This window comes from Enoplosus armatus, chromosome 20 (genome assembly GCF_043641665.1).
Source record: "Enoplosus armatus isolate fEnoArm2 chromosome 20, fEnoArm2.hap1, whole genome shotgun sequence".
Classification (NCBI taxonomy): Eukaryota; Metazoa; Chordata; class Actinopteri; order Centrarchiformes; family Enoplosidae; genus Enoplosus; species Enoplosus armatus.
Genome location: NC_092199.1, coordinates 20,302,604 through 20,325,272, shown reverse-complemented (window position 1 = coordinate 20,325,272; position 22,669 = coordinate 20,302,604). Strand labels below are relative to the sequence as shown.

The 22,669-nt window shown below is 42.8% G+C and overlaps 2 protein-coding genes and 1 long non-coding RNA gene across 3 annotated transcripts; all 3 read right to left on the bottom strand.

Annotated features, from left to right (window-relative positions):
• Window positions 1-374: 374 nt before the first annotated feature.
• On the bottom strand, window positions 375-6,052 carry LOC139303204 (forkhead box protein K2-like). The gene is made up of 9 exons (XM_070926938.1): window positions 5,668-6,052; window positions 4,126-4,320; window positions 3,868-4,009; window positions 3,291-3,437; window positions 2,407-2,600; window positions 2,079-2,281; window positions 1,720-1,977; window positions 1,451-1,633; window positions 375-583 (listed from the first exon to the last, which is right to left on the bottom strand). The coding sequence occupies exons 1-9, from the start codon at window positions 5,961-5,963 to the stop codon at window positions 375-377; spliced, it is 1,827 nt and encodes a 608-aa protein (XP_070783039.1). The 5' UTR covers window positions 5,964-6,052.
• A 7,897-nt stretch (window positions 6,053-13,949) lies between these two features.
• On the bottom strand, window positions 13,950-15,565 carry LOC139303423 (uncharacterized). The gene is made up of 2 exons (XR_011598943.1): window positions 15,135-15,565; window positions 13,950-15,041 (listed from the first exon to the last, which is right to left on the bottom strand). It is a non-coding gene; the product is annotated as an uncharacterized lncRNA (long non-coding RNA).
• A 4,695-nt stretch (window positions 15,566-20,260) lies between these two features.
• On the bottom strand, window positions 20,261-20,836 carry LOC139303685 (transmembrane protein 238-like). Its single transcript, XM_070927521.1, has one exon. It carries the CDS (start codon window positions 20,834-20,836, stop codon window positions 20,261-20,263), a length of 576 nt encoding a protein of 191 aa, XP_070783622.1.
• Between the last annotated feature and the right edge of the window lie 1,833 nt (window positions 20,837-22,669).

Sequence of the window (22,669 nt, the reverse complement as noted above, 5' to 3'; positions counted from 1 at the left end):
TTTCCTTTGTTTGTATTTATTTATTTATTTATTTTTTATCCGTTTTTCTTCCTGTGCTTCTTCTTTGCCATCTGGGTCTCGAACTTCGGGGATTCACAGTCTTCAGCAACTCTTTGATTCCATTTGCAATTTTGGTCTCTAGTTTTTGCATCGCATTTCGTGGTCTTAAATATATGGAAGAGGATCGGGGAATCGAGGAGGAGGAGGAGGTTTTGAACATTCTGTAGTCCCGCAGGTGTTTCCACGTTTCTTCTCTTTTTGGCACCTTGGAGTAGATGATTTGGGGGTGGGGGTGAGGGGTAAACGGTGTGGAAGGGGGGTGAGGCTCAATGCGTACAGGAGAGCAGGGGTCAGGAGGCAGACCGGAGGGGAGGCTACTTGTCACCGATCTGTTCACTGACCCCTCCTTCTCCGGCTCTGTCCATGGTGCCGTTGGCGGCGGCTGCTGCTGCGCCTCCCTCCTCCTCTGCTTTCACCCTCTTCGAGTCGGGTTGGTCTTGCAGTTCTCCGTTCTGCCTCTTGGTCGGGAGGGACGCCGAGGCTGAGGCGTGGGCCGCCAGGAGGTGAAGAGGGTTTGCAACAGCTGGTAGGGAGAAGACGGGACTTATTACAAATCACAGTTACGACTGCTGTATGGAGTCTGAAGAGTGCCATAATTATCAGGTATAAAAAAAAATAAATAATAAAAAACTCCTGCCAACACATAACAACCAGCCAATCAGAGCTCATGTTGCTGCTAAGTGGGTTGGACTTTCACTAACATATTTCCACGCCTTTAAATAGAAGTTGATCACTACCAGGAAACAGTAAAGGCTAAATTAGAGGGAATGAATTGCTAAGCTGATTAGTAGATGAATTGATTGACACAAATTAATTGGCAACTATTTTGACAATAAGTCAATAACAAGACATTTCTAATCACCTTTCAAGAAAACAAAATGGAAAACATTCTCTGGTTCCGGTACGTGATGCTTTTCTTTGTCATCTATGATAATAAGCTCAATAACTTTCGGTCAAAACAAGACATCTGAATAAGTCACGTAGGGCTCTGGTCAAAAAAAAAATGATAATGGCCGTTTAGAAAAGAATCGGCAGACGAACCAATTATAATAAAACATTTAAAAAAAGAATTGTTAGTCGCAGCCCTAAAATGCCAACACAAAGAGTAAAATTTAAAAGCCCCTTTGACATCAATTTAGTATTTCTATTTTAATCAATTATCAATTCATCACTTAAAGACAGAATAAAGAAATGGAATTAGCAGATTTAATAATCATCTCTATAAGCGCTCTGTGAGGCAGGAGGCGGCTGGGAGAGGAGAGGGCCTCGGGATGGATTTTTGAATTTTTAAAAGGGCCTCCATCTGACACCTGTGCAACTGTTTGTGCACACGCTGCTTATGCAAATTAGTAGACACATGCTTGTGTGTGTGTGTGTGTGTTTGTGTCACCTGTGCTAGCAGCAGTACCGATGGGGACCAGATGAGTCCCGTTTTGTGTGATGGCCTTTATTGGGAGCTGGTGCTGACCGAGCGGGGCTTGTTGCACGATGGTGACGGTCGTCAGGGGAGCAGCCTGGGAGCTCTGGATGATGCGACTGACTCCACCTATGGATGGGACCGGCTCCACTTTGACTACACACGGGGGAGGAAAAACTAAACGTCAGACTCCGTTCCCACATGCGGCTGCACCAGTTCCAACAACACGAACCAGGTCTCACCTTTGATCTCTTGGTGCTCTCCACCTCCGTTCTCCTGAGGTTCTGGGCTCACTGTAGCAGCAGGCTGTCCGGTAACGGTTGCCATGGTGACGGCTGGGATCTGGTGGACGACGTGCACCGTCTGCATGACGGGGGCGGAGCTGACGGACGTCGTTACTATGGCTGGCGTCGCCATGGCGTAGGTCACAGACTTCATGGTTGTTTGAGGCATCTGGCGCTGCACGGCGATCAGTACCGGCTGGTTGTTTAGGGGGGAGCCTATCAGAGGGCGGGGCTACAGGTTACTGACAAGCTCTTTACTCCACTGTCATTCGCTGTGATAAAAATGGTTCAGTGAAAGTAAGAATGTCATGTTTTACCAGGGGAGTTCTGTGCAAAGCGGGCCTCTTGGATGACAGCGAGTTTGGGCTGGACTGTAGTGGTTTGGGTGGGGGCTGGCGTCGGGGTTGGCTCTGGCTCCATGGGGACTGGGGATCCTTCTCTGGACAGGCTGTCTGGGGTCTGGACCCCACTGGAGTGGGCAGACAGTGCCCCTGTGTGGTTGGGAGAAGCTGGAGCGCTCCTGGGACCGGAAAAGAAAGAGGGCTGATTATTGACAGATATGGTGGCCCCACAAACTCAAGACGCCAGCACTGACACTGAAAACAAACTCTTATGCGCTCATGTCTCGATTGAAGTGTCCTTTACCTGGACGACAGAGGTCCCACAGGGGTCCTGAAGCAGGGCACCCCCCTGGGCCTGCGCTTCCTGAAGGCTTGCTCTATCAGCTTGCCCTCAGAGGCGGGGTCGATCCTCCAGAAGGAGCCTTTGCCCGGCTCCTCCTGAGAGCGGGCCACTTTGATGAAGTACCGGTTTAGGGACAGGTTGTGGCGGATTGAGTTCTGAAAACACCAATAAAAATGAAAAGACACACACACTGTTACTAAAAGCAGCACAATTCTTTATATTCCCACGTAGTTGCACAAGGTCTTTTTAGTTTGCTGGAAGTGGCAGCGGGACTTCTAGGGCCCGTTTCTTAATACGCCTCGTTATTTTGAGATAATACAATATGTTTAAATATTACATTTACGCAGTGACAACAGCACAATGTTCTTCAGTGTTCTCTGCGTCATGTGCTCCACCTGTGAGAGAAGAAACTCCACTCCACTTCTATCAATACTAAAACCGTATCATTGAAACCTGTGAGCAGCTCCTTCATTTCCTTTGTGGGACAATAGTCACGCTCAAAAATCCCTTGTCTCGAGCCTGCAGTGACATCGTCTTTTAAGTTCATCGAAGTCCCAGAAGGTATATAATTCACAGTGATATCAAAACAGACAAAAAAGCAGCAAACCTTCGTATTCGAAAAGGCTTGAGCATTAGCATTTTTGCACGGACAATCTATTGATTATGAATGAACTGAGTGGTTCTTATGACAGCTGACTAATCGACTCATCATTTCAGCACTGCATGCCTCGCCTTATATTTACAATCACATGTGACCGATTAGAGAGTAGCTGAACCGGTGTATGCATTACTGTTCAACCACAGTGTGAGTATGAACAATGGCACCAAATAATGAAGACTCTGACCTGCCAGCCTTTATCAGCTGTTCTGTAGTAGGGGTAGTTCTTGGTGATGTGGGTGTATATTCCATTCAGTGTTAGCTGTTTATCCGGGGCCATGGTGATAGCTTGGACTATTAGTTGTGCATAAGAATACGGAGGTTTGGAGTCATCCTGCAGGAAATTAAAGAAAGTTGAATTAATGTGCTGTCAGGAGGAAACTGTGATATAGTTCATGAAATACAAGGCAAAGCTCAGGTCTTATGATTTATGTACATGGCGTGAACACACACGCACACACACACACACACACACACACACACACACACACACACACAGACTGAGACTTAGCAAAGTTCAGCCCGGTTCGGCGCTCCAAAGTCTATGTTGTTGCGAGCGTTGGGCAATTTTTAGACTTCAATGAGTAACCAGGGACGTTGACAGTGCTCAGACACAAATAGGAACCCGCAGAGATTCTCTGAAGTCTGCTGCCTCTTGTTTTGACATATCCTCTTTAAAAATCACATTTTGAAAAGACGGAGCAGACCACACCAACAGCATTCATCCACATTTCCGTTGCCCGGTTTCTCTGCTCCACTCTCACCTTTGGGCTGTCTTCACCTGAGGCTTCTTTGTCGTTTTCTGATTGGGAGTTGTCTCCTATCAAGTCAGAGGCCAGAACGCGGCCTGTCCTGTAGCTGGAGAGTCCCGCCCCCCGTGGACTTGACGGACAGGAGTTTGCCGCACTGTGAAATTGATTAAAAAATATCTGTGATTCTGAATTCATTCCTGGCAACACTGACAAATTCGACAACGCCATCAACTGTAAGTTAAACACACATGCATATAAACTCGCTCTCACCTGATGGTGCCGGTGGGTGAAGGCAGTGGGCTCATGAGGTGGGCGATGTTGTCAGGAATGTTGATGGTCAGCGGGGAAATTTGGGGTTGGACGGGCTTGACCGGTGATTCCGGCACGTTCCTTGGCTCCTTCTTGTCATTGGACAGGGCTGTGAACGTGATCTTTATACTTGTGCTGGGGAACCGGAAACAACACCTGAGAATGAAAGACAAGCACGCGCAAAAGACATTAAAGTGTGCGTTTGGTGATGATACATGCCCATTTAAATAAGTATGTTTGTCTGCATTTGAACGCTAACGATATAAACGGGAAAGGGCAATGCTTATTACAATGTCACTGCACACGCAGACGGACGAGCCTCCTGCCCGGCAACAAGCGGGTCAAGGAGGTCTAACTGAAGCCAAGAGAGGAGCACTGAGATTCAGCTGGTTTAAATATGGACGTCCGCCGTGATCATTATGTAACAGATCATGTCTACCATGTCCAATTTATTATTACTAGGGTATATTAGGACCAGTTGCTGGCACCTTCAAATGAGTTACTGCTATGGGTGCCAGTGTTAACACGTCCTGCCTAAACATTTATGAAGATGAAATGTCAAATGTAAGTTAGGATACCACAATTCAACATGAGTTTTTCGGGGTATCACAGCTGAAAGAGGAAAAAGACTGACAAACAAGCTGAGCAGTGTAAACATACCGACTGGGGGCCAAGATGACATTGAGCCAGATCAAATTAGCTACAGCACTAACCTTAACTTAGTAGTTGCCGTTGTAACAGTATGCCATACGTAGAAAACCAGTGCTGTACCAAGTATGTGACAATAATTCCTCCCCACTGTCTTTTTATAAGTGCAATACACTGCTGCCTGTGAAGCCAGCAGGTCAGAAACATTACCTAGCTAGCTAGCACGTTAGTTGGGACGGAAGCAGTTGATGTGTTAGCTTAAAATACAAGCAGTTCTGAGAGCAATTCAAATCCAATTCCGTTACAATTCGGCCATTTTAATGTTTCTTACTTGGCTTTGAGTATATACAAACACTGCAGAACACGTATTAAGACAGTTCTGAATTGTTAGGGGTCCCTCTGCAATTCGGCAAGTGTGAAACACACCAGGTGGATAAAAATAAATACGAACTTCTCATTTTTCATACATAATGCACTATGGTGAGTAGTAGACAACAGTGCACTCATTCTTAGCTGAAGCATGACAGTCTGACGTCTCACTGACGTCTGCTTGGTGGACTATGTGTAAGCCGAATAAACCACACGCCCAGAATCATTAACATACGGCCATGAATCAAGTTAAACGTGTTCTTGTGTTTGGAAAACAGCAGCGACATGTTTACACTAGCACATTTGGCATGGCTATTTCGTGTGACGTTATCGACACACAAACGAGCAGCACGTATCAGGCTTGGTGTTGCTTGACACAACACGTGCAACACCGTTGCGGGACAACAAAACAATAACAACACATGAACCCTTCAATCCGCAGATTTTTTTTTTTTAGTTCGAGCAAAGTGGCTTTATCCATCTTACATTCGTGGGAGTTGAAGAGGTGGAGCCCCTCTTCTCTGGAACACCCCATCAACAAACACCCCGTTTTTTCCAAGGCATCGGAGATAGAATTCTCCCGTGCCAGTGCCATCCTCTCCCGCGGTGAATATTTCGAGGTGCCGCCGGGAGATGAAGCTGGAGTGTCCCATGCTGACGTCCACTGAGCCCTGCGAAGAGTTCCGGCCGATGGTCACCGACCTTTTCTTCATCAGATACTCGAATTCTCGGCCCTCGAGCCGGGCTACAGCCGACCCCGACATCCCGCTTACCACCGCCATCTTCAGAGGTTTCTGGTGGAGATTTGGAGGTGTGTGTTGAGCGGAAACGTGTAAGCGGTGGCAGGGAATTGAAGAGGGGATATTTTTTGGTTTTGTGAAAAAGGGGGGATCCAATTTTACACCGTGGAGAATTTGGCTAGGAACGTGCCAGACCGGGGACACAGCGGCTCCGACCCACCGCCGCGAAGAAGAGGAAAAAAAAAAAAGAGGAGTACCGGCCAATCAAAAGCGGCCAAACGGACGGAAGTGTTGCGACAGACAATGCCTTCAACCAATGCAAAGCCGGCCTGGGTAGGCAGATGTGTGGTGTTTACCAATGACAACAATAATAAAAATAGCCGTAGAAAATAGCGCTCGGTTGCACTGCAGGCTGACACGCAGATGGATGGAGCGCTGCAAAAAGCGGTGCAGTGATTTCAAGGAGGGGAGTTTGATGTGGGAAGAACGTTTGGTCCGTTTATTCAGTAACTGGCCCTACTCTGTCCACCTCCACAGACATTTCTCTGCTTAATCTTCTCTGTTTTCTAAAGTGGCAGAACGTCAAGAACCAGCTGTCATGTATTTGGATTATTATTATTATTATTATACTAAAAAGTCTTTACTCGATGATACCACCAAACTTCTATGTTTACAACCGCTATATTGAGTTAGTTAAGAAGTTAAGACTAATTAATTTCAAGCCCAACTGCAGACTATTTTTGGTAGGCCTTTAAAAATGTCAACTCCTCAAACCTGCATTAACTTGTTTTCCGGCCACCTGGGGGAAGCAGAAACAAGCTGTAAACACAGCAGCGACATATTATCACCCTGAAAAGTTGATATGGCAAACTTAGTAGAAAGCATCCAGAATTTCTTTCTTTTTTTTTTTTTTTTAATGCAATGATCAATTTCCTATTTTAATTTGTCATCAGTTCGAAATTTTAATTGTCTCTGGACTTTTGTGTTTCAATAAAGAAAAATATTGATGTGCACAAAAGTAGTTGCTTTGTTGCTGATTTTTCTTTGAATAGGGCTATGGTTGGTATTCTCTGATTGGAATGATTACTAATAATTCACACTGAAAGGAAGCCAAACCCCCATGGAAGCCACTTTACAGACCCCAACGACAACATAAGGACTGGTCAGTGAAACAACAATATGACAGACCCACAAAAAGCACACATATAAAGTCACTCTCAGTCACTATAATGAATGCAAATGATATTCCCAGACATACAGAACATACGCCTACACACAGCTAACCCACAACCTATCATATACTCATACATACTTACATAAGCACATGAATACACATATCTGCAGTAAAGAACATAAAGTAATAACAAATAATGTCAATGGTACTGACATAAGCAGCTTGCTTCGACCCTTATAGAGAAACCCAGTTATTACAATACTGAAAAATGTTTGCAACAATGGGGATGAGGACAGATTAAAGGAAAGAAAACCTGAATGAGTAAAGAAACATAACAGAGTTTTCCCATACAGCAAATAAGGGAATATCTTTTGGAAGAATGCAGTTTCACGCGCTTGGAAAATCTAAGTGAAGAAGTATTGAAGTTGTTCTGGAGGTTCATTGTGGATCAACACATTACTGAGACACTTTATGTTTCTTTTAGTTTGTCACTCATCTGTATGTTCCACAACAAAGCTGTAGGGGCCATTTATGTTTATTGTTGGCATGTCATATTGTTTTGTTTAGATATCTTGCAGTATTATTTCGGTGGTGGTCATTAGATGCACAGGGTTGTATATGTAGGGGCATAGGTGACAGGAAATGACCGGCAGGGAGGGCACACAGCTCTCACCAGACCAGGAACAGATCAACACACCACAACCTGCAGAAATCTTTGTTCAACTACTTCCACTGTAGTAATGGCATACTTGCATTACAAAATCCATGAATAATTCAAACCATGAAAAAAATATACACAGTGGTGCAAGTGATGACAGTTAGACGCCTTGTTACCTGCCAACATATTCATGTAGTCCTATGTGAGCCCGAAGGTAAAATGGTGCCTATATATGCCTAAAGTGCCTCTATCTGAAGGTATAACAAGTTGTGCCTATATATGCCTACATGTGAATGTATAACATGTTGTGCCTATATATGCCTATAAGTGAATGTATAACAAGTTGAGCCTATATATGCCTACATGTGAAGGTATAACAAGTTGTGCCTATTTATGCCTCTATGTGAAGGTATAACAAGTTGTGCCTATATATGCCTACATGTGAATGTATAACATGTTGTGCCTATATATGCCTATATGTGAATGTATAACAAGTTGTGCCGATATGTGCCTATATATGCCTATATGTGAATGTATAACAAGTTGTGCTTATATGTGAATGTACAAGTTGTGCCTATATGTGCCTATGTGTGAATGTATAACAAGTTGTGTCTATAAATGCCTATATGTGAATGTATAACAAGTTGTACCTATATATATATATATGCCTACGTATGAATTTATAACAAGTTGTGCCTATATATGCCTATATGTGAATGTATAACAAGTTGTGCCGATATGTGCCTATATATGCCTATATGTGAATGTATAACAAGTTGTGCCGATATGTGCCTATATATGCCTATATGTGAATGTATAACAAGTTGTGCCTATATATGCCTACATGTGAATGTATAACATGTTGTGCCTATATATGCCTATATGTGAATGTATAACAAGTTGTGCCTATATGTGAATGTATAACAAGTTGTGCCGATATGTGCCTATATATGCCTATATGTGAATGTATAACAAGTTGTGCTTATATGTGAATGTACAAGTTGTGCCTATATGTGCCTATGTGTGAATGTATAACAAGTTGTGTCTATAAATGCCTATATGTGAATGTATAACAAGTTGTACCTATATATATATATATGCCTACGTATGAATTTATAACAAGTTGTGCCTATATATGCCTATATGTGAATGTATAACAAGTTGTGCCGATATGTGCCTATATATGCCTATGTGTGAATGTATAACAAGTTGTGTCTATAAATGCCTATATGTGAATGTATAACAAGTTGTACCTATATATATATATATGCCTACGTATGAATTTATAACAAGTTGTGCCTATATATGCCTATATGTGAATGTATAACAAGTTGTGCCGATATGTGCCTATATATGCCTATATGTGAATGTATAACAAGTTGTGCCGATATGTGCCTATATATGCCTATATGTGAATGTATAACAAGTTGTGCCTATATATGCCTACATGTGAATGTATAACATGTTGTGCCTATATATGCCTATATGTGAATGTATAACAAGTTGTGCCTATATGTGAATGTATAACAAGTTGTGCCGATATGTGCCTATATATGCCTATATGTGAATGTATAACAAGTTGTGCTTATATGTGAATGTACAAGTTGTGCCTATATGTGCCTATGTGTGAATGTATAACAAGTTGTGTCTATAAATGCCTATATGTGAATGTATAACAAGTTGTACCTATATATATATATATGCCTACGTATGAATTTATAACAAGTTGTGCCTATATATGCCTATATGTGAATGTATAACAAGTTGTGCCGATATGTGCCTATATATGCCTATATGTGAATGTATAACAAGTTGTGCCGATATGTGCCTATATATGCCTATATGTGAATGTATAACAAGTTGTGCCTATATATGCCAATATGTGAATGTATAACAAGTTGTGCCGATATGTGCCTATATATGCCTATATGTGAATGTATAACAAGTTGTGCCTATATATGCCTATGTGTGAATGTATAACAAGTTGTGCCTATATGTGAATGTATAACAAGTTGTGCCTATATGTGCCTATATATGCCTATGTGTGAATGTATAACAAGTTGTGTCTATAAATGCCTATATGTGAATGTATAACAAGTTGTACCTATATATATATGCCTACATGTGAATTTATAGCAAGTTGTGCCGATATGTGCCTATATATGCCTATGTGTGAATGTATAACAAGTTGTGCCTATATGTGAATGTATAACAAGTTGTGCCGATATGTGCCTATATATGCCTATATGTGAATGTATAACAAGTTGTGCTTATATGTGAATGTACAAGTTGTGCCTATATGTGCCTATGTGTGAATGTATAACAAGTTGTGTCTATAAATGCCTATATGTGAATGTATAACAAGTTGTACCTATATATATATATATGCCTACGTATGAATTTATAACAAGTTGTGCCTATATATGCCTATATGTGAATGTATAACAAGTTGTGCCGATATGTGCCTATATATGCCTATATGTGAATGTATAACAAGTTGTGCCGATATGTGCCTATATATGCCTATATGTGAATGTATAACAAGTTGTGCCTATATATGCCAATATGTGAATGTATAACAAGTTGTGCCGATATGTGCCTATATATGCCTATATGTGAATGTATAACAAGTTGTGCCTATATATGCCTATGTGTGAATGTATAACAAGTTGTGCCTATATGTGAATGTATAACAAGTTGTGCCTATATGTGCCTATATATGCCTATGTGTGAATGTATAACAAGTTGTGTCTATAAATGCCTATGTGTGAATGTATAACAAGCTGTGCCTATATATATATATACACATGTGACTGTATAACAAGTTGTACCTATATATATATGTGAAATGCTGTTTGACCAGGGCCTACATCATGTAAATGTCTCACGTGTAAAATATGTGTATTATGTTTTCAAGCAGATGTAATGTACACACGTATGACCGTGTTACATTGTTCACCATCCTCTACGTGAATCCGGTTCCGTGCAGAGATCCGTCCAGGGTTTCTGTGCAGCGGGTTAGTTTACTAACTGTAGTACAGCAGCCACCACGCCGTGAGCGCAGTGGAACGTGTGTGTGGAGGTCGTGCTAAACCACCGACTCAAAAGTCGCTCAGGCTGTGTTGACAGAGGCAGAGTCCGACTTCCACGGAGCCCCGGCAGACCGCGCCGCCGGGGCTCCGACGCCAACGCGTGCCCGTGGGTCCGGACTGCATCAATATTCAGGGGAACGCGCTGCACTGAGAGGACCCACGCGCCATGCCACACGTGTTCTCTCACCATGACGCAATCGAGTGAGCTGCGTTCAGGACTGATACAGTGCACACGAGGGTTATGAATTATGTTCAGTTGTGTACATCTGTTGGAGATGGAAAGCAATTAGCTACTGTGTGTTATGGAGTGATATTGTCGTCCTATTTACACTTTAGATAAGATATCTAAGATACTATATAATGTACTTATACAGATTATATATAACATATTATAGAAAGGTGCAGTGTCACTTTGCTGCATGTCACCCCCTCTCTATCGCCGGCCTTTCCCATCTGTCACTATCTGTCCATTAAAGGCAAATGCCCCCCCCCAAAAAAAGTTATATATACTGATATAGATATTTAAAATAATATATAATGTACTTTTACAGATTATATATAAATGTCATATATAGGATATCTAAGATCATATATAATGTACTTTTACAGATTATATATAACATGTTACATATAAGATATCTAACAATATATAATGTACTTTTACCGATTATGTATAACATGTTATATATATAAAATATCTAAGATAATATATAATATAATAATAGAGTAAATTCCATGAAGGCCATGAGATGCGGTTAGAAGCTCCAAAGAAAGCTATAAGTGGACATTGAGTTAAGATTATTTTGTCAAACTACTGTTCAAGAACTAACTCATTAACAATAATAATAATTTGTCATTTGAAAAACAATACCCACTGAACAAAACAATAGATTACAGGTTTGACTTACTATTTTCACTTCATAAAGAGAGAGAAATCAGATTCAAAACATTAAAATTCAGTAAGTCACGTCTTTAAACATCTTTATATTTTATTTCATTTTTTAAATCATTACTTTCATTACATTACTTTCTAGTGCTCTGTTGCTGGCAAGCGTAATATTCCTACACTGTTGGAAATGCTCACTGCAAATTTCAGTACATTTGCAGAATTATTCCACTTCTTCAAGTAAACAGATGGACCTTCAGTTTGAAGAAAACTAAACACAAAGCTCCTCATATATTAAAACTTCGCCTCAAGGAACCGTCTGGAATGAAAAACATGTCCTGACATCCTTGAGTGTACCATACTGAACTTTTCAAACAACCTGGGTCGAATGTAACTGTAAGGGTCTGAAAAGATGGGCACTGATGTGTTTGCATGTGTCTGCAGCATCATTCATTTCACCTGGAGCAGGTGTTCATATGGTGGCCATGAGATTTTCCCCTTGACAGTTTTTTCTAAAAGCTGAGCACATGTTGTCAAATTAGTGAAGATGTTTTCTTAAATTACAGTGGATTGAGCTATCAGGACCTTTTTTTCTGAATAATGAATGAATAATGAATTTACTGTTATTGTTATAATTGATATTGTTATTAGTAGTAGTAGTAGTAGTAGAAGTACTAATTGTAGTAACATAAGTAAGAGAGTTGACCTCAGCTGCAGTGAAATATCAGCCCAGTGCTGCCACCTGCTGTTTTTTTTATTGTCTTGCAGGGACGTGTGAGGCTTTCATACTGGTATGATCACTGCGCTGTGTACTGTTACCTGTAATGGATGTTTGTAGAGGTAATTAGGTATATACTCTAACACTGATGAACAGAAGTGACTGTGGATCAATATTTCTCTATGAGATGTAGTGGAGTAGGAGTATAACATAGTTGAAAATGGCAAGTACAAGTACCTCAAAACTGTAATTAAGTGAAATACTAGAGCAAATGTCCTTTACACTGCTGTCAGAGGGAAATATTGTACTTGTATTTATACATATATATATATATGATCAGCAAAATGTACTGTGTTGCACTGTGACAGATTACCCAACAGCGTACCCACTGGCTCCAACTTGACAAAACTAAATTGCTGCTTACACATAAAAAAACTCCAATATGATACATTTAACAGTGTGAAAGGAGCCATTCTGCATAATGGCCACTTTTACTTTTGTTACTTTAGGTACATATTGCTGATAATACTTCTGTACTTTTACTTTAAGTACAACTTTAAGTTCAGGACTTTTACTTACAATGGAGTATATTTTTTTTACAGTGGTACTGCAAGTTTGACTTACATAAAATACACTTCCACCACTGAACTTTTACTCTGAAACTCCATCCCACCACGCTGCCGCTGCAGTGTGAAGTGCTGGAAGGAGCCGCAACAACTACAAACACTACGCTGATGGGCCTCGCAGAACTTAATCCCTGTCCCCTTTGTCATGACAGCGCTGAGTCAAACAGTGTCATGTTCAGGTGACCCAGGGAAGGCGTAGGAGTGTGTTTGTGTGTTCCCTGGCCGTGCACTGTGCAACAGGCTGGCAACAGGTAATGGAAAGACACGTTAGGTGTGAGGTGGAACCTGAAGCCCCCGGAGACGGAGGGACTGTTACACATTAGAATCACTTGTTGACCAGCTCAAAGTAATTCTCCCGTCGCTGTTTTAGCAGTAAGGCTGCAGTTATGAATTAGTAATGCACGGCTGACACATTTCCAAATGCTCCCCTTGTGCAAGGCTTCTTGAAAACACTGCAGCGTTTGAAAGGAGACTGTGACAAGCAGAGTAAATATAGATTGTGCAAAGAGATCTGAGACAATCGACGCTGCAACTGCATTTTGAAATCCATTATTTTGTTAAATCAAACATGTCATATCTAAATCACATGTATTAGTAACTCCAACCTATCAAGTGGAACTTTTTCTAGAAAATGGTTAGTTTCTTTTGTTTTCTCCTTTGTCCCTTTGTTTGTCTTGTCTTGTTGAAGCTTTGTTCTTGTGGCCAGTGTTGTTAAAACAGAGGATTATCCTGGTGTTCAGCTTAAATATCAGCCACACTGTAAACAGGGTGTGTCTTCTTAAGCAACAAAGAAACCATTTGTGTCCCGTACTTGATGTGAAGATTATACGAGAGCTCATATCAAGACTGAATATGCACAAACAGCGTCCAAAGGTTCGATTGCGCCATGTTTTATTTTGTGTCGTTATGTTTCATACACGGGAAAACTTCTTCTCCCTTCCTCCTCACACAAACCCATTCTTGTAAAATGAGAGCACTCCCCCAGTAGCTAATGGACCCAGTTTGACTGGTTTCTATTGAATGGGTTGAGCGACCAATACTCAGATTTCACAACAGGAAAATCACCTCAGAGACTGATTGGGAACAACGACCTTAGAAGGAAATCGAAAACAAAGAAAAGCAGTAAATACATGTCAGAATGTGTCATCAAGATATAACTGGAATGGAAATGTGCAAATAGAGGCGAGAGATTTGGTTCGGGATTTTGATGAAATAAACAAAATGTATGTATTCTAAACACAGAATTTACCGCATGGAATCGTCATGACCAGGCAGACTGAGCATTCCCTCGGCAATCAGATTGTGCACCCCCTACCAGAGTCAGAGAGATGAAAAACGTTTACAAAGAGATGTAAAATGACCACAAAGAGACAAAAACAACCACAGAGAGATGCAAAACAACTACAAAGACATTGTGCTAGACTACAAAGAGACAAACCGGCTACAAAGAGACGCAAAATGACCACAAAGAGACTCAAAACGACTACAAAGAGATGCAAAATGACAACAAAGTGTCAAAAATGACTACAAAGACATGCAAAATGACAACAAAGAGATGCAAAATGACAACAAAGTGTCTAAAATGACTACAAAGAGATGCAAAACCACTAGAAAGAGATGCACTGGACTACAAAGAGATGCTGGCTGTAGGCTATTTGGAGTTACAAATAGCAGCAATTTATTGATGTTATTTCATAATAGATAAGTTGTTCATTTGGCATTCATCGCACACAATAATGAATAAACAATATCATTCATCATAACTATTATTAATGTACAATTTGTTATTGCACCGAGGACCAGGGTTTTAAATGTGAGTCTTAATCCATTTTTACTCATTGTACAAATGTGCCCTCCCCATTCAAAAGTTCCATGTTTGCCCTTTCAGAGTAAAGTTTCTTAGGGTGGTGAAACAAATATACAAACATCCACCGACGAGGTCGAGTAGAAGATGAGAATGTTCACCCTACAGAGAAAGGAACAGAGCTTTGTTAAAGGAAAGCCCTTAGCTTCACAACATGTCTTGATTGTGTAATGCTTTAAAGGTGAAGATCTGCACCTGCAGCTCTTGCTTTGGTTTTGTTTTCCAGCACCAGTTGCCAGAAAAAACTTGCAAATGAGGAAGCCAAGGATCTCACTTGGGGAGTAACTCCCCCTCTGGCACCTCCAGGTTTCCCATGTACCAGAAGATCCAGAACACCAGGCTGAGGAAGATAATGAGGGGTCCTGAGAAGACGAAGAAATCCCAGAAGCTGAGAGGAGCGAGGACCCCGATGAAGAAGAGGATGAGGCCTGCTGCATCCAGGAAGACGGCGACAAAGAAAAACAGCAGGCAGCGGCCGAGATAGGCGGTGTAATCCATGATAGGAGTGGTTGACTGCGCTCACAGTTTCGGCAATTATTCACAGTTTTACCAGATTATCTGTATGACGTGAAAAATGTTCCAAGTGAAATATATTCAGAAGAAATGCTTCCTCTCTTCTCAGTGCTGCCTGCGAGTCTGAGGCGAGACTGATGAGAAGGAAGAGTTTAAACACTCAGGTCACATTCCTTTCCATATCTACATCTAGACTCTTTTTTTCATGACACTGTCTGACAGGGGAGAAATATGTTTCCCTTAATGATGAGAAGAGATTTTTCAGCTCTATCGCTGAATGTGGCTTCATTTCATAAACATGTTACATTCCAGCATCCACAGATCCGGCCCTTATCTTAGGCCCACAGGTGGATTTGGAAAAGCTAGAAATATTGGCCTCGTATTTTTGGCCCTGATGATGATTCTAAATAAAATGGTGGGAGAACACCTAGGGTGCTGCTTACACCCTTCAAAAAGCTAACATTAAAATAAAGTGACTAACAGTGAAGTGAAAAACAGCTTCCTGTGTGGCATATAAAAGTTACTAAACAACAAAAAGTAGAACTCAGACAAGGAAGAGAAGATAAGAAGAGCTGTCCTTTGAGCAACTCAGGGGCGTAACTGTGTTGTTATCTGGCATCAAACAGTGTCACCTGTATGCAGAAACACCCTCAAATGCACTCAAACAACATCCAATTACATGTAAACTTTATTACCAAGAAAAATAATTTACATCTGTCACAAAATCAAAACGCATAAAAAATAGAAATTTTGCTATGTACATATTAAAGACCTTTTTCTTTGTCTGTGCGCAGCCCCTCTGCCTATTGTGGATGCTGGGCTTTTCCCTGATTAAGAAATTGTCTTCCCCATTTAAAAAAAAAAAAGAAAAGAAAGAAAAGTGACTTAAGTTCATAAGCTCAACATTTCCAGTCTGTTGGAAAACAGCACGAGAAGGGAGTCCGTCCTTCAGCACCAGGAAAGCCCGACGTCACCTGTAGAAGAAGAGGAGAGAAAGGCTTTTATATATCTGTAGAGGTCGAAATCAACAGACGACTTAAAAAAACCACAAAAAAAACCACTGGAAATTAATGTGAAGGGGAAAAACACGGGTTAAAAAAAACACGGGTTGAAGACGAAAAGGGAAGATTTAATTTAATATAGGATTTCATTGCGAGATGTTTGGGGAGATGAAGATAAGATGATTGTCTGGTGGAGTGAATCTGTTAATTTGTTTTTTGGAACAAGTCACAGAAAGATCAGGAACATTTCCCTCTTCGAATCTGGACATACATTTTAAAGAGGCTGACTTTCCTGAGATAAAAAGGAACCAATAGGGTGAGAGAATTTGAATGGGCTGAAAACCTTTTAAACGTATTTGGAGGAGGAAATGTTTGGTTTGTTGAAGATGTATTTGCTCATCCTATGCTGCAGCATGAGAAGAATAAATTAAGAACAATACAGGGTATAAAGACATTGTTAGTCTACAAAGTAACTAACTTTCCTTATTATACCAATAGACTTTTTCCTGACATAACCAATGTGTTCTGTCCAACTCAAATTCCCATCAATACAAATTCTGGGACTACTAAAAAAACCTCAAATATATACAGTTAATTATCAAAAATACAACGTAAAGCAGCAAGTATTCGCAACTGAGAAGCTGTAACTGGGGAATGTCTGTCTTAAAATGCTTAAAAACATACTTGTTTCAGCTCTGGTCATCTGCAAACATTACGGGATAAACTATATTTGGTGCTATATCTTTTATATAAATAGAAGATGACGAAATAATAGTTGCCCAACAATGGAGCCTTGGGGCACACCACACTGTCATTTTGCTTTGTGAAAACTGCAGTGTCCCGACAAATTGCTTTCTGGAGACCATATTTCCACCATTATTTCTCAATAAAAATGTCACAAAGCTTTTGAAAGGCTACAAATGGATTCATTATTGTGATTTTGTTGGCGTAAGCCACGTGGGTGGAATGGTCTTACTATATGGGTGACTGAAAAGAAAAAAATGGTTTTCAACCTTTGCTGAACTTCTTGTTCACGGACCCCAAAGTTATCATATCAAAAATGCAACGCTGCTTTGTACACCTATCTTCTTTTGTGGCTGGCTGGTTACAAATATCTGAGGGAAAAAAGGCTGGGCGCTTAAATACAGCCTTTTAAAAATAACAAAGGATTATTAAAGTATGCATTTCACGGGGGATTATTTCACTTAAGATTTTAAAATACTTTCGATATCTCTTGATTATTGCGTGAATATGTTGTTTCTGAGAGTGAGACGAGAAGATCGATATCAATCTCATGTCAGTGTGTCACGTACGGGGCTGCGGTCAGGACGTGGCTATCCTAGCTTAGCATAAAGAACTTCAGGTCCTGCTTCAGGTCTTTATGCTAAGCTAGGCTAGTCGCCTCCTTGCCCCAGCTCCATATCTAACGAACAGAATCGGAGCAGCATCAATCTTCTCATCCTACTCTCCCAAAACTTCTCGCCTCCCGAAATGTTGTACTATTCGAGCTAAAGCTTGCTATGAAACACGAATACATCTCTTCGCCATTACCAGCTTACAGCCTTATGTTGACATTTGACAACAACGCGAATACACGTGCTGATAAGGCAATCATCACTCAAACCGGATCCCTCCGTGATATCGGTTAGTGGGATCACTTAATGCACATTGGGAAAATTCCTGTTACACCTGACCAGCACTATTGCAACACTGTCCAGTCTGATTGATAAACATCTCACTTCATGACTCATAATGTGGAGAGGCAGGTGGCTGCTACAAAAGCCATGTTGTCCTTGGGTGGAGGCCTGCGTTCATTGGAGGAATGCCCTGTGATAATACCGTTAACATTATGTGCTCTCAGAAGGGGCTGCACCCAAGATTTTTAAAAAACAATTTCCGCAGTACTTTTTGCTTCTTGACCACCCACCGAAAAGCAGCCTGTGAAACATTAGCTGTGTCCTAATTCCACGTGTAACCCAATTCCTTACCACTAAGCAGGTTTTGAGTATGTAGTGTGTATACAGTAGAAAATGACAATGTATAAAAGTATATATAGAATATATAAAGTATTAAATGTTTGGAGAAAAAGTTTGCTTTTCCATTTTGCTTTTCAAATGGCATTCTAAAGTCTGATTAGCGTTGTCCGGTGCACATATTGAAGAACGTGTGGAACTGGGACAGTAATTAAAGGGTAATTCTGGTATTTTTGAACCTGGGCCCGTATTTAAACATATTTTGGGGTCTAAATGACTTATAAGTAAAAACATTTTTGGAATTGATCCAGTAGATCACCTCAGCTGGCAGCTGCAACGGAATCCTTGGGAGCAATTGCGCCCGTCAAACGTACGTCCACTGAAAGGGCTCGTCTTTGCCAGCGACAGGCTCAGGCTGCTATAAGTGTCTGACAACATTATGGAAAGGGTCCCTTCAGAGGCTGGAATTACCCTTTAATTTCACTGTCCCAATTATGTAAATCCTATTTTCTTGCATTATGCTCTAAACGCTGTTTCAAAGCCTCTTCTACGCTGCCTGGATACATTTCTGGGAAATACTGAAATCCCTGTTTGATCACTGTGTAACTACAGAACGTGAACTCCAACTCGGGGATGTCAAGACTGGACGTGACCTGGGTGGCCCCAATGGCAGCCACCAGCCCCGCTGCTCTCAGTGCTTCTTTGTTCAGGCCACAGCGAAGAACCACCCTCCACACGGTTCAGTGTGCAGTGTTTGTTCTCTCGACCACACCACTTCGCACAATTCCATATCTCAAGATCATTATCCAGGTTAGATAATGTGGGAATCAGGCGAGGGCCCATTAAGGTTAACCACCTGGAACAAGTGGATGGACGGAGCGCGGACGAAGCAGGCTCATATGTGATCCCTGCGTTTGGTGGCTGGGCAAGGAGGCCTAGACTGCACCTAAAGCCTACCTGCTGCACTCCATCCCGCTGGATCAATAAGCGCTGCTAGATTCCATTAAAATGCAATTGAGCCTTTTTGGCCCAAAGGGTGTCTGGCTTGCCACCCGGGTTACAAGCAAACTGACGGCTGAAATAATGCAGAACTGTGAAGGTGAGCAGAAACGGTCAGGCTCATTAATTAAAAGCTGCCACGGGCCACTGAAGATCTTTTCACAGCAGCCAGGGAAAAAAAAGAAATATATATATATATATATATATATTTAAAAAATGATTACAGATATTCATGAGCAGAGTGAGCGAGCTGGGTCCCGAGGGAGGGGGGCAGTGTTTGTGTGATGGTGCCCATTCACACTGGGGGTGTCATCTGGTCACTGACAATAATGTGTGACATTTCACAATCATGAGCGGGGTGAGAGCACAGGGAGGGCTGCCATGCCAACGGTGCAATGCGGCACGAGGGTGCCAGCAGTAATGATGAAAGAGTTACAGCCGTGGCAGTGAGCAGCTAATGACAGGCAAAAACAACAGCAGACTTGACAGGGAGGGTGGGGTGGGGGGGGGGGGGGCACGTGCTGAATATTTATGATTGTTTGTTGGGTCCACAGGCCCCCAGACTTCCAGGGGATCACACGTCTTTCAGAGGCTTGCTTTAACTTGGAGAGACTGGAACAGGTTATTGTGTCAGGAGACTGGGGGGGTTTGAGGGGGAAATGGGTTTTCAAAGTCTCAACAGCAGTGAGCAAAGTTACAATAATAGACTCTACACAGGGAGGATGATGAGGTGGCCCCGGGTTAGGTGATGAGGAAGAAGGGTGTTGGGGTTTGTGTTTTGTTTTTTTTTTTTGGGGGGGGGGGGGGGGGGGGGTGAAATACGCACCAGCTCCTGTCAGAGAAGCCTCTCCGCCTTGTCGTCCGCCGCCTGCAGAGCCACGTCCGAGCTCCTCAACACCCCCAGCTCCACGTTCTTGTCAGCCGGAGGGGCGCACTCGGTGCCTCCATCAAAGCCCCAGTTGTCGCGACCCGCCGACACGGCTCCACCGCCGCGGCCGTCTTCCCACGTAATCCGACACGGCGCGCCGGCACGCACGGTCCCGTTCACCCCGTTCCCCGCGCTCTTCTTCGTCTTCTTCTCCTCCTCCGCACCGCCGGCGTCCAGAGGCTTCATGCCGCCCTTGGAGAGCCTCTCGGACAGCTTCCTGGCCCAGTGCGTGAAGCTGATGTCCAGGGAGCCCCCCCTGTCCTCCGCGTACGGCTGGACGTTCACCATGTACCACAAAACCCACCACACCAAGCTGATGAAAATAACGATCGAGCCCGTGTAGATGAGGAAATCCCCATAGAAGCGGCCGCCCACGTTCAGGTTGCCGAAAATCCCGACCAGGAGCACGACCAGACCCGCGGCATCGAAGACGACGGCGAGGAAGAAGAGCGCCGCGCAGTTCCCGATGCAGCTGCGGGCCATACCGGAGGACAGGCGAGAGCCCGAGTAACGGCGCTCAACTCTCGGGCAACTTGTGTTTCGGGACGCACATTTCCCCGCCTCACACCTGTGCGGGGTTCACCTGTGCGCAGGCCCCGCCCCTCATGCCCCGCGTCAGCGTATCCAGTGGGCTCCCAGGGGACTCTTATCAACATGCTGCCTTCAAATGCACAGTGTACGTTTCACACTCCCGACCTTCTGGAGACGCATTCACGGAGGGGGGGGGGGCTTTCGGAACATATAGTTAATTAAGACAAATATAATTAAAAAGCATCTGAATAACCAGTTCCGTAGCCAGGGGTTTTGAAATTGAGATTTCATTATTTGAATTTTCAGTTGGTCGGCCTGCGGTCCAGCAACTTGGTCTAGACTGAAACCTCTCAACGGTGGAGGGATCGCCACGAAACCCTGACTTTTCACCTGGTGCCGCCATTACCTTCCCACAGCAACAGCTATCGGATGGACTGCCATAAGATGCGGTACGGATATTCGTGCCCCATTGGTGGGATTTTACATTTGGATCATTGCAGAAAATGAGCTCTGTGGCGAATCAAGCGTCATGATACCTACACGCCTCATGATTTCTGAAGCGCAAGTGGAATGGCCAGCAGTAAAAAGCTAATGTAAAGCTATGAATGGACTGCAGCACGGTCGCAATGTTTCAACGTCACCACCGCTTAACTTTTAAGAGAATATAGATGTAGATAGTTCTAGATATATAGATATAGAGTGTAAACACAATGAGGCTGTAAAGGCGGACCAGTGAGTGGATGACTCTCCGTGTTCGGCACGAAGACGTTAACGTCCGCGACAACCTCATTTAGCCACTTGTTAGCTATTTCAGGCATCTGACTGACAACCTGTTGACATTCGAGATGAGGGAACTGGACGCGGACTCATTTCCGGGTTTTAAGATAAGATAAGATAAACTGTATTTATCCCACAGCGGGGACATTTACAAGTCACAGCAGCAAAGACAGAAAGGTACAGAAACACACAGCAGACAAGCACTGTGTCAATAAAAAACCAGAAGTATTTAAAAAAAAAAACAATATACATATAATAAATACAGATATAAAAAATATGGGGAACAAAATAAATATACACACGGGGAATATAAATATGTACAGATGTGCAGATTTATGTACAGAATCATATAGTGCTGTTAAACAGTCTTATAGCAGTAGGGATGAACGACCTGCGGTAGCGCTCCTTCTTACACCGTGGGTGTAACAGTCTGCTGCTGAAGGAGCTGCTCAGGGCCCCCCACAGTCTCGTGCAGTGGGTGGGAGGTGTTGTCCATGATGGATGTCAGCTTGGCTAACATCCTCCTCTCCCCCGCCTCCTCAATGGAGCCCAGCAGGCAGTCCAGAACAGAGCCTAATCAGTCTGTTGAGCCTCCTCCTGTCCCTGTCCATGCTGCCCCCCCCCCTCAGCAGACCACAGCATAGAAGATAGCCGAAGCTACCACAGTGTCATAAAAAGTCCAGAGCAGTTTCCTGCACACACCGAAGGACCTCAGCCTCCTTAGCAGGTGGAGGCGGCTTTGGCCCTTCTTGTACAGGGCCTGAGTGTGGTCAGACCAGTCCAGTTTATTGTTCAGGAGAACACCCAGGAATTTGTAGTTCTCCACCACCTCAATGTCCAAATCCTGGATGTTCACCGGTGTGATGCTGGATGGCTTCCTCCTGAAATCGATCATCATCTCCTTCGTCTTGCTGGCGTTGTTGTGAAGCTGGTTGAGCTCACACCAGCTGACAAAGTCGCTGACGACCTCCCTGTATTCCTGGTCTTTCCTCTCAGACCCGCATCCAA

What these genes read in the sequence shown, in the direction of transcription:
- LOC139303685 (XM_070927521.1), bottom strand. Translation starts at nt 20,836, where the DNA reads ATGGCCCGCAGCTGCATCGGGAACTGCGCGGCGCTCTTCTTCCTCGCC.
- LOC139303204 (XM_070926938.1), bottom strand. Translation starts at nt 5,963, where the DNA reads ATGGCGGTGGTAAGCGGGATGTCGGGGTCGGCTGTAGCCCGGCTCGAG. An exon ending in CAGCTGATAAAGGCTGGCAG is followed by an intron (nt 2,601 to 3,290) that starts GTCAGAGTCTTC and finishes TGGTGTTTTCAG; the next exon opens with AACTCAATCCGCCACAACCT. An exon ending in CTTTGCACAGAACTCCCCTG is followed by an intron (nt 1,978 to 2,078) that starts GTAAAACATGAC and finishes GCCCTCTGATAG; the next exon opens with GCTCCCCCCTAAACAACCAG.